This window comes from Phaethon aethereus (genome assembly GCF_964289735.1).
Source record: "Phaethon aethereus genome assembly, chromosome: 29".
Taxonomy (NCBI): Eukaryota; Metazoa; Chordata; class Aves; order Phaethontiformes; family Phaethontidae; genus Phaethon; species Phaethon aethereus.
This window is the reverse complement of record NC_138605.1, coordinates 2,615,784-2,627,572: the sequence shown is the minus strand read 5'-3', so window position 1 is coordinate 2,627,572 and position 11,789 is coordinate 2,615,784. Positions and strand designations below refer to the sequence as shown.

The 11,789-nt window shown below is 66.0% G+C and overlaps 1 protein-coding gene across 1 annotated transcript; it reads left to right on the top strand.

Moving 5' to 3' along the window:
• The first annotated feature begins 2,493 nt into the window (after nucleotides 1-2,493).
• Nucleotides 2,494-6,830, top strand: FIGNL2 (fidgetin like 2). The gene has a single exon (XM_082011794.1). It carries the CDS (start codon nucleotides 2,633-2,635, stop codon nucleotides 4,886-4,888), a length of 2,256 nt encoding a protein of 751 aa, XP_081867920.1. The 5' UTR covers nucleotides 2,494-2,632; the 3' UTR covers nucleotides 4,889-6,830.
• Nucleotides 6,831-11,789: the final 4,959 nt, after the last annotated feature.

Here is an 11,789-nt window from a genome sequence, read left to right as displayed (position 1 = left end):
ACAATAGGATTCTCCCCTGCCCAGCCCCCCCGGCCGCCTTTGTCTCGCGCCGGGATAATGGGCAGCAGCGAGGGTGGGAACCGGCCCGGCCGCTCGCTCACTGGACAGTAATTTTCTCACACTGCCAAGGGGAGCATTGAAACGTCTGTCCCGCTCCGCCGCCTCGTGCGCGTCGCGGCCCGGACCCCCGGCGGCCGCTCCCTGCCCGCCGGCCCTCCCCCTCCGCCTGCTTTTCCCGGGTGCCTTTCCGGGGGTTTTGGCTTTTCTTTTTCCCAAATTCGCCTCGTCTGTAAAGGGGCGGGATGGAGGCGGCTTCGCTTCGCGGCCCTTCCGCGCCCGGGTTTGCTTTGGTGGCAGCAACCCCGCGCCCGCGCGTGTCGTCGTCGTCGTCGTCCCCGTCCCTCGTCCCGCGGCGGCTTCGCCGTTTGGCGCTCGGGGACGGGGCTGGGGCGGCCACGGGCTGCCGGCCGCCCACCGCGGCGGCGGCCGCCCTCCTGCAGGCCCTTCGGAAAGCGATTCCCGGCGCCGGGCTCGTTTGCAGACGCCAGATTTTAGCTGCGAGGTTCAGGCATCGGCATCGGGCTCTGCTTTTGGGGGGAATTTCCCCGGCCCCTCGGAGGAAGGACCGTCGCCGTGCAGGGTTCGTGGCTGCCGGGTGCTGTATCGCAGGAGCAGACGGGCGCGGGATGGGTGGGATGGGTGAGGGTGAGGGTGGCCGTGCGGCCGCCGGGGGCGGCCGCTCCCTGGCTTCGGAAGAATCAGCCTGGAAATGCCGCCGGGATTCGCCGGGCGTGGTGGTGGCACCTCGTTCCTGCCGTGCTGCTCCGCACCGATGCCACGGTGGACGCTGGAGCAACCAGCCGCCCCCCCGAGCGCCTCCCAAACCCGTTCTCTCCCCTCCCGAGCCCCGGGCACTTGCAGACTGTATTTTCGGGGGGGCCAGAAGCGGCTGCGGTCTGTACCTGCGGCACACCGGGCACCACCGCACCACGGTCTGAGCGAGGATGGAAACTCCCGGCGCTTTGGTGCCTTAAAAAAAAAAAAAAAAAAAAAAAAAGGTCACATTCCTCACGGAGGCACCCAAACCCTCATTTTTCCCTTCAACAGCTTCTCGGTGCCTTTTGCTCGCAGGCAGAGGGAAGGGCCCCCCCGTCCCCCTGCGCCCAGCCAGACCCCGCGTACGGCTCGGCGAAAATCTGCCGCAGGAGCGCGGGGTCGCTGGGCAGCGTCGTCCTTTGTGTTCGTTAAAAAGGGCCCTTTCCCGCGGGCTGTCGTGCCTGTCTCTGGCTGAGCGTTTATCTATCGCGAGCGCTTCAATAATGGCCAGTAAATGCAGGGAGGGTGCCGGATAAAGCCGCGCAAAGCCGCCGTTGAAATCCTCTTGTGTAAGTTTGATATCCAGAGTGGAGGGACAAATGCCGCATAAGTCAATTAAAGCATTAAGTAATCTAATTGTGCTGCGCTCGCAAAGTGGCTTAAAGGCTGCGAGGGGCGAGCGAGCGCCGCGCCAGGTCCCCTCCCGGCCGTCCCCCGGCGTCGGGCATAAGGGCGGGGGGCACGGGGGGGACCCCCGCCGGGGCTGGTGATGGGGGACGCTGCCGCCGCCCTCTGCGGGCGCTCGGGGGCCGCCCGGTATTCGGGGGCCGGAGTACGAGAGGGTGACGCCGACCTCAGCGTCCCCACGGTGCGGAGCCGTGGGGCGACCGGGATACGGGGGGGACGCCGGCCCGGAGTTGGTGGGGCGAGCGGGGACCCCCGGCAGGTCCTGCGGAGCCCCCCAGGATGCATTTCCCACCCGCCGCCGCTGCAGCCCCGGCGCGGGAGGGGTCCGGCCGTGGCCGCGGCATTTCTGTCTTCCCCTTCGCCGGAGAAATGGTTGTGGTGGGGCCACACGCAGCCCGTCGGTACCGGCACCGACGCAAGGGGCTGAGCAGAGCGATGCCGGCAAGGGCTTGTGCGCAGCCCGGGGTGAGGGGCTGCGGCACGCGTGCGCGCGATGTGGCCCCCGTTTCCCCGACCACCTGGAAAATCTGGGGTCTGCAAAGCCCCCAGCCGGGCTTTGTCCCCGGGGCGGGAGGAGCCGAGCAGGAGCCGTGGTGGGAGCGGGGGGCTGCGGGGGGCTGCGCGCATTGCGCCGGTGCATCCACGCGGTCCGCGCGCTCTCCCAGCTCGCTTAAGGCTCGGTAAGCTAGTAACGCGCTACACGCTATTAATGTGTTATCAATATTATATGCATCGTAATTATTACATTATAATTATACTCTGCTCCGGGCGGAGCATCTCGGGGCAGGGTCACCTCGTGGCGACGTGTGCCGATGCTCGGCACCGCGGCGCTGCCGGGAGCGCTGGGGGCTGCCCCGCTTCTGTCGCCGTGGCTCGCCGCGGTTTGATAACCTGAACACTTTATTCTGTTGGATGCTGTGACCCCCGAGACACGAGCTGGCTGGGTTCTCTGGGGCGCTCCTGGTTGCTCTTCCCGGGGGATGCTGGCGCTGGTGGTGGTCGAGGGGATTTTTGCGTGGAAGATTTAGAGCATGAGCACACCTGAGAGCACGCGTTTGCCGTCGGGAGGTGGTCCAGGGGGACGGGGCAGGACGTGGGTTTTGGAGATGCTCGGTGCGCAGGGACGCTCATGGCCGTGTCGCTGCTCTCACCCTGCGCTGTCCTGTCCCCCCCAGGTCTGTCGAAGATGCACTGGTCACCAGAGCATGCCCAGTCCCTGAACCAGTGGCCGGAGCAGCACCTCGACGTCTCCTCCACCACCTCCTCGCCGGCCCACAAGACCGACCTCTACCCCAGCACCCGCCAGCGCTTCAACTACGCCTGGGCCAACGACGACATCTCTGCGCTCACCGCCTCCAACCTCCTCAAGAGGTACGCCGAGAAGTACTCGGGGGTGCTGGACGCGCCCTACGAGCGCCCGGCGCTGAGCGGCTACGGGGATGGAGCCTTCGGGCCGGTTAACGGGCAGAAGGGGGACGGGGAGCCCTGGCCAGTGGCGCACGGCTCCGACGGCGCCTACCCCCTGACCCCCATCCACGATGGCCTCCCCGGCGCCAAGGGGGTGGTGCCGCCCGCCGTCCCCCCCAGCGGCGGGGCCATCGGGCTCGGCGGTTCCCCCGTGGTGTCCGGCAACCTCGCCGATCCCATGTACCCCGGTAACTCCTGCGGAGGAGCCGCCGCCGGCTCCGGTGGGCTCGGGTCATCTCAGGAGTACCCCTCAGGCTATGGTGGCACCTACTTGCCCTCCGGCTACTGCACCCAGCCGGCGGCGGCGCTCCCCCCACCCCACCCCCCTGCCCTCCACGGCTCGGGGCTCCTGCAGCCCCCGCACCCCTCGCCCGCCCTGGTGCCAGGCTACGGCTCCTCCGGCCCCATGTACAACTACGCCGCCGGCAGCTACCCACCGCAGCCGGGCTACGGGACCATCCACCCGCCACATCCCTCCGCCTCCTACCTGCCCTCCGGCATCGCGGCGCCCACCCCTATCCCAGCCCCGCCGCCCACCGCCCGCCCGCCCGGGGTCCCCGGCTATGGCTACCAGGGTGCTGGCTTGGCCCCCCTGGCCGTGCCACCCCTCGGCACGGAGGCGGGCGCCCTGAAGAGGAAGGCTTTCGACATCTCCGGCGGGGAGGATGAGGGGGACGGCAGGTATAGGAAATACAGCTACGAGCAGCCAAAGTCCCCCTACCCCATGTCGGACAACGGCGAGTGCCGGGGCAACGGGTTCGGTGGCAGTGCCGAGTCCCCGCAGGTGGCCTTCAAGCCCGGGAAGCGGCCGGTGGGAGCCGGGAACAGCGAGGAGCACGCCGGCAAGTACGGCGGGCAGCCGATGAAGAGTATGGTCTCGCCGCCCTTCGGCGCCGGGGATGCTCCGCTGCGTCCGGCAGAGCCCTTCGAGAAGTTCAGCCCCCCCCTCGCCAACGGGGAGCGGGCGGCCGAGCCGGGACCCCCCTTCCCGCTGCGGCTGCCCCCCAAAGCACCGGTCTTCGGCAGCCCGCCGGTGGAGGAGCAGCCCAAGAACGTCGACCCCCTGGTCTTGGAGCTGGTGAACACCAAGATTGTGGAGCGGGGGCCGCCCGTGCAGTGGACGGACATCGCCGGGCAGGTCTCCGTGAAGGCCACCATCGAGGAGGAGCTGGTGTGGCCCATCCTGCGTCCCGGTGCCTACACCGCGGCGAGCCGGCCGCCCCGAACCATCCTGCTGTTTGGCCCCCGCGGCACGGGGAAGACCCTCCTGAGCCGGTGCATCTCCACCCAGCTGGGCTCCACCTTGCTGAAGCTCAGTGGGACGACCCTGCTCTCCACCTGGAAAGCCGAAGCCGAGAAGATCCTGCAGACCGTCTTCTTCGTGGCCAGCTGCCGGCAGCCCGCGGTGGTGCTCATCACCGAGGCGGAGTCCTTGCTGGTGGCCCGGGCCGGCGAGGACGGCGGCCAGGCGAGCAGCCTCAAGTCCCAGCTCCTCTCCTACCTGGACAACGTGGCTACCTCATCCGAGCAGAACGTGGTCATCATCGGGACCACCTCCCGGCCCGGCAGCATGGACGAAGCTTCCCACCGGCGCTTCGCCAAGCGCTTCTACATCTCCCCGCCGGACAGCATCGCCCGGCGGCAGATCCTCCACCACGCCCTGGCTCAGCGGAGCTGCTGCCTGAGCGAGCGGGAGATGGCATCCCTGGTGCAGCACACGGAGAGCTTCTCGGGCAGCGAGCTGGTGCAGCTCTGCCAGCACGCCGGGGCCACCACGCTGCACGGTTTGCCGGGCCAGATCCAGCCCACCTCCTACCAGGACTTCGAGAAGGCGTTCTGCAAGGTCCGCCCCGCCGCCTCCCAGAAGGAGCTGGACTTGTTCCTGGAGTGGGATAAAATGTACGGCACCGGGCACTGACAGCGCGGCACCGGGGGCGCGGGCACGGACCCTTCGCCCCGGCCCGAGGCGCCGGGGCCGGTTTTGGGACGTGGCCGATGAACGCAGGGTTTGGAGGCGCCGGGTCGGGGTCCGCGGGGCTCCGGTCCTCCTCCGGAGACCCCCTCCTCCCGGAGCGCGGGAGGCCGCCGGACAGCGCCGCGGCGGCACGACATACCTCTTCCTCGCTACTCGGGACTCGGCCGGGCTTTCCTTCTCGGCGTTTCGGCAGCCGTCGCCCGCAAACTCAGGATAACCTATTTATTGTTCTCCCGGCCATCCGCGCCTGGGCCAGCGCTGCCGCGAGCGGGGCCGGAGGCGCCCGGGGATCCGGCTTCCCGGCGTCGGAGGCACGAGCTCCCCCGTCCATCCAGAGGCTCCATTATTATTTTATTTGGGTTTTTGATCGCTTTTGTTGTTTCTAACAGAAATACCTCGGGCGTCTTTTGAGCAAAGCGGCCCCCTCGCACGCGGCACGAGCAGCCCGGCGGCGATGTCCGTGATCGGGGATGGGGGGAGCGGGGGGGGGGGACGACACAAAACCAGGGGGGTTTGGAGTAAAACGCTGTAGATTGTTTAATATACTAGACTCGGTTTTTTATTTTTGTAAGGTATGTAGTATTTTTTTGTTTTTTCTTTTTAACTACTCAGGAAAAGAATTACCTCAGAAAAAAAAAAAACAAAAAGAATGTGTTTTTAAAAACTCTTTTTATCTTCTCAGAAAAGGAAAAAGAGATTTTTAAGAGTTTTCAGACCTGGGACAAAGCTGCCTCGTGCGTTTGCTTCCAAAAAGGGTGACAGAAAGAAGGAAGAAAGAAAAAAAAAAAAAACCCCCACAAAAACTTGAAGCTGTTACAAAGATGAAAGTTGAATGTATTTTGGGTGCTTTTCACATATATTATGCCATAATTTTATTTTAATTTGGGGTTTTTTTGGTAACATTGTTATTGTAGCGTTTGGTGGAGTAACGTGTAGTAACGTGTCTTCAACGGGAAGAGTCGTAGTGCCGTAGCTGGGAAGCTGTCGCTAGCACCACTTTTTGGATCGGGCCGGGCCCGGGGGGACCCTCCTCCCGGTGCCGTTTTTGCACTGGGGATGGGGCCGCGGGGGAGGACGCCGGTGACGACGCTGCTGCCAGGGCGCGGCGCTCCCTTTTCACGCGAAATGAGGGGGTTTCGGCTTCCCGCCGCGGCCGCCGCCGCCGAGCGCCGAGCAGCCCCGGCGGAGGCTGGCGGTGGCCGCAAAATTTGGGGAAATCACTTTCCCCAACCCCCCAAAAAAAGTCTGGCAGGGCTGAGCGTGGGCCGCGGGGTTTGGCCCCGGATGCTGTTTGCCCCCCGGGGGTCCGGGGCACAGCCCAGCTCCCCCACCTCTGCGTTGCACAGAGCGTGAACCCACCGCCCGTCCCCCTGACCCCCGCCCGCTTCGCATCGCGGGCTGCGCTTGGTCGGTTGTTTTCCCCGTTAACGGAAATACTAATTTTTTTTTTAATTTTTTTTTTTTTAGAGCTATGTATTGTCTTGGGGGGGGCAACTGCTCCGGGGCCACCCACCGGCCGCTGCCCAGAGCGGCCCCCCGTACCCTCAGGGTCTGCGCGCGCAGCGAGGACGCAGCCCTCGCGGGGGCTTCCCCCCACGTCGCGGGAGCGAGGCGTCTGCCAGCTTTGGGATGTTTTCCCGACTTTTTTGCAGTTTCCCATTTAAGCGTGCAAAGGGCATTACGGGGCCACACGCTCCCCCCCCCCTTTCCTCCAAAAAGTGGTACTGGGTTCCTGAAGACTTTTTATTATTATTATTATCATATTTGACTTTGTACACTCTCTGTAACCATTTCTACCTCATTTTGCAACATATTGTACATGAAAGTATTTAATTCATGTCTTATTAATGTCTGAAGAAGAAATGCTTTTGAGCTGTAATGGTCTACCTCAAGAAATGCTGTATTTTAAAAAGAAAAGTATTACACAGTATTAAAGAGATTACCCGAACGCCCGGCTGGGAGCCTGCGGTGCCTCCTCCCTGCCCCCTTCTTCAGCCCGGGGGTGCTGCTACGGGGGGTGGGGGGCTACTGGAGGGGTGAGGAGGGGGCATTAAGGGGGGTGGTATTGCAGGCAGGCAAGGCCTCAGCCCTCCCCTCATTCGGGCGGTTGGGGGGCTCCAGGTGTGCCCCTTCCCCTCATTAGGGCAGTTGGGGGGCTCCAGGTGTGCCCCTTCCCCTCGTTAGGGTGGTTGGGGGGCTCCAGGTGTGCCCCCTCCCCTCGTTAGGGCAGTTGGGGGGTTCCAGGTGTGCCCCCTCCCCTCATTAGGGCGGTTGGGGGGTTCCAGGTGTGCCCCCTCCCCTCGTTCGTGCCTTTGGGTTGTTCCAGGTGTGCCCCCTCCCCTCGTTAGGGCCGTTGGGGGACTCCAGGTGTGCCCCTTCCCCTCGTTAGGGTGGTTGGGGGGTTCCAGGTGTGCCCCCTCCCCTCATTAGGGCGGTTGGGGGGTTCCAGGTGTGCCCCCTCCCCTCGTTCGGGCCTTTGGGTTGTTCCAGGTGTGCCCCCTCCCCTTGTTAGGGCCTTTGGGGGGCTCCAGGTGTGCCCCCTCCCCTCGTTAGGGCAGTTGGGGGACTCCAGGTGTGCCCCTTCCCCTCGTTAGGGTGGTTGGGGGACTCCAGGTGTGCCCCCTCCCCTCGTTCGGGCTGTTGGGGGGCTCCAGGTGTGCCCCTTCCCCTCGTTAGGGTGGTTGGGGGACTCCAGGTGTGCCCCCTCCCCTCGTTCGGGCTGTTGGGGGGCTCCAGGTGTGCCCCCTCCCCTCGTTAGGGCAGTTGGGAGGTTCCAGGTGTGCCCCCTCCCCTCATTAGGGCGGTTGGGGGGTTCCAGGTGTGCCCCCTCCCCTCGTTCGTGCCTTTGGGTTGTTCCAGGTGTGCCCCCTCTCCTCGTTCGGGCCTTTGGGGGGCTCCAGGTGTGCCACCTCCCCTTGTTAGGGTGGTTGGGGGGCTCCAGGTGTGCCCCCTCCCCTTGTTAGGGCGGTTGGGGGTTCCAGGTGTGCCCCCTCCCCTCGTTCGGGCCGAAGCTCGGGGGGAGTCGGCCGGGGGCAGGGAGGTGCTGCTGGGGAGGGGGCTCTGCTGGGAAGTTCCCCCAGGCCCTGGGGGCTCCCGGGGGGCTGCGGTTTGGCTGCCGCTGCGAGGACCCACCCGCGCCCGCAGGGGCGGCGGGGGCGGGGGGGTGCGGGCGTTGCTCTGCAGGGCCGAATCGTGCCGGGTTAATTTTCTCTTGGTCAGTGGGGTCGAATTTTTAGCTTTTTTCCAGCTGAATCACTCGTATCGAGCACTTCCCCCCCCCCCCCCGGGTTTTCTGTCACTCGGGATTGCGGAGGGTCCGCGCGGGGCCGCTGGCAGCCTCGTCCCGTCGCTTTTCGTGGGGCGGCGGGTTGTGGCTCGGACGCTTCGCGCCCCGGAATCGGTTCGTGCGGTTAATCGCTCCCCGCGTGTCCGGGGTCTCTCCCGAGCGGCGGAGGCGGTCTGCCCCCGTGGGGGGCAGCGCGCGTGGGAGCCGTGCCGGAAGCCGCCATTTCGGGCTCGCTGTCAGCGCGCGACGGGGGGGCCCTGCAGGAGCCCCCCCCCGCCCCCGGCAGGCGCCGGCGCTGCCCCGGGCTCCGTGGCCGCCCCTTGCCCCGGGGGGGGGGGGTCCCCACGTCGACGGTCCCGGCAGCGCGGGGCTGCGCGTGCCCCCGCCGGCTCCGCGCGGATCGGGGCGGGGGGCGCCGGCCGGGCTCCGCGCTACCGGCAGCCAGAAACGCTCCGCCGCGAGCTCCGGCCGGCAGCGCGGCTCCGCGCGTGGCAGCCACGGAAAGGCCCACGCGCCGTCCCCGGCGCCGCCGCCACCCCGGAGGAGGGGACCCCATCGCCGGTGGCTGCGCGGGGCCGCGCGCAGCCCCCTCCGTCGCTGGCCGTGCCGCGGCGGCGGGTGTTTCGCCCTTCGCTGCCGTTATTAACGGGAGCGACGGGAAAGCGGCGCCGGCCCGCGGCGGCTCGGCCGTCGGTCTTCGCAAGCGCCCCGGACAGGCCGGGGCCCTCCCCTCTGCCCCCGGCCCGGCCCCTGCGCCCGGCTCGGGAGCAACCGCAGGCGCGGAGCGGGGCGCTGCGCCGCGGAATTGGCGGTGGCCGTTAGCGGCGTCGGGGCGTTTCGGCGGGCGGGTGAGAAACGGGGCGCCGGAGCCCCCCGTACGGGAGGGGGCCCGGTGGCGTCCCCGGCCGGTGGCCGGGAGGTTCCCGGCGCCTTTGTGCCGGCGTGTCCGGAACAATGCGGCAGCTCCGGCCTTTTATCGGGCCCCCGGAGTTACCGCGCTTTGAATAAATTACTCGGTGCGCGGGCGGCAGAGTCGTGAGCCGGCAACGTGGGAGGAAGGTTCCCTCCTCCTCCTCCTCCGGCGAAGGGGAGCTCGGCTCCTCCCCAGCCGCTGCAAGGGACGCTGTGCGCATCCCGCTCCCGGGTGGTCTTCGCACCTTGTGCTCTTGCTTTGGCCCCGTGGTGCCGGGCTGAGGTTTGGGGCTCCCCTCGGCCGGCGATCGCGGGCAGCACCGCGCCGGTGTTGGCTTCCAGAGCGGCCTCCCGGCTCGGCCACGGCCAGTGGCGTTTTTGTTGCCGAGCCCAGCGGCAGCCGGCACAGGGTCTCCATCCGCGAGCGGCGGTGGACGGGGAGCCCCTGATCGGGGCTGCGCTGCAGCGTCCGAGCTGGTTGTCCCGCCTGGGATAACGGGGTCCGGCCACGCTGTGCCCACCCCAGCCGGGGAAAACACCGGGCTTGGCTGCAGGCTGGCCCTGGCCGGGATGCGCTGGCACAGGGAGGTGAGGTGGACGCTTCCCGGCATCTCAGGTTATTAAAATGAATTTGCAGCTGGACTCTGACCTGTTGGAGTCTCGATTCCACAAACCTCATGAAACCTGCTCTCCCCAAATCCAGGCTGAGTCCCGTGCGGGACGTGCCAGGCTAACGGCACCGGCATTCCGGGCATTCTTCCCCAGCATGGCCACACGTGCCGCTCGCCGCCATCCTCTTCACTGGGACAGTGGGATGTCCACGAGCGTTTCCTCCTGCCCCGTTGGCCTGGTGCATCTGCCCCGGCTGCGTTTTGTTCCTGGGGAGACCTGGGGGGTGGTCCTGGCTCCTCCACGGAGCCTCCCAGCACTGCCTGGACCTCCCCAAGAGATGCTCCCGAATCTTTTGGCAGCGAGGATGAGGAGGAGCATTTCCAGGGGTGGTGGCAGCAAGGTCACGGTGGCAATGGTGTTAGTCCTGAAATCTGGCATCCTCAGGGGAAAAAACTCCCCGTCATCGGTGCAAGGCTGAACTTTATGAGGATGGGGCTGTCAAAAGCCATCCGGGACCGTGTGCTCGGTGCTGCGGGAGGAGGAACCCACCTTCACGTGGCGGCAGGAGCGGAGCAGCAAGCAGGGTTTGCTTGTTGGAGAGTTACCTTCTGTAGCAAGATTTAACAAGGGTATCGAGGAGAAAGTGGTCTTGTTAGAAAAGCCCGTGTGGTGGCTGCTGTGCGCGGCTGGCTTGGGTGCTTTCATGCAAAATTTGTTCATTTTTGGGTTGGGTGCTGGGCTCGTAGCTGGGGTTTTATGTGGGAAACTAGGCAGCTCTGAGTCTGTTGGATGCTGCAGTTCAGCTCTCAACAAGGCAGAAACTCCTGGAAAACCCTCCTGCGAGTCCCTGTGGAGTGGGGTCGGGCTGGGGGGCTGAGACTGGTGTAGGGGAGAAGGACCCCATCATGGGGATGCGTTTCGGAGCTGCGGTGCCCATCATAAGGTTCTTGATCAGGACCTAAAAACTCTTGTGGCAGGATGAAGCCCTCGGGCACCGGCACATCCAGCAGCTTTGGAGGCTTGGAGGAGACAAATTCCTCACGGAGCTGGGAGAGGCAGGAGGCACCAACGGAGGATGGAGCCCCGTAGCAAAGCTCCCGGCTGGGGGATTGCTCCTTCCCCTGCTCTTTGGTCCTGGCTGCTTCCTCCAGCCCCGGCGCAGCCCCACGGCCCCGGCACAGCCCCGGCACAGCCCCACAGCCCGGGCCTCCACGCTGGGCCTTTTCGGGGAGATCTGGGGAAATCGCAGCTTTATCCCGATTTAAAAGCGGGTGCGCTGGTGGTGCGTGGCCGTGGCTGCATTGCCACCTCGTGGTTACGGGGTCCTTGCCGGATCCCCCAAGCAAAAACATTTTGGTTAAACTTGACTTTGCTCCATCGACTTGGTTTGGGAGAGGGAAACGCAGGTTCCCAGCCCAGCGGGGCGTGCGGGGCTCGGTACCCCCTCTTTGGGGAGGGAAAGGGGAGCTGCTGCTGTTGCCTCGGGGCCTCCAGGAGATGGGAAGAGGGTGCTGGAGGTGTCCCCAGGGAGCAGCGGCCATCCCCGCTCCTACAAACGTGCAGGTGGGGACAAACCCAGCCGGGTCCCGGGGGCACAGGCAGGATGCCCCGGGACGAGGAGCGCATGGGAAGCAAAGGCTGTCACGGCTGGACAGACGGACGGATGTCACTGGTGAAGGTGCCCTGAAGCTCCTCACGGCGTTACATTCCCAGTTCCTTGGTTTGGCTCTGCTGGTAATCGAGGACCCGTTTGGTCCGTGCCGGTGTACCCGTGCCGTGGGCGTTCGGGGCCCAAACCGACTGCGTGGGAGGGCTGAACCGGGGGCGGGACGGGCGCTGGGAGGGGTGCCAGGCTGGAGGCCGGGGTCTGAGCGGGGGCACGGTGCTGCAGACAGGAGATGGTCGGTCCTGGGGGGTGACGTGGGACAATGCGCCGGGGGACAGGGGACGCGTCCCTGGAACACGCTGGCTTGTGAGGTCAGAGGGGGGTGTCTGCATTCCTGGGCCACCCTGATGCCGAGGGGCACCCAAGCG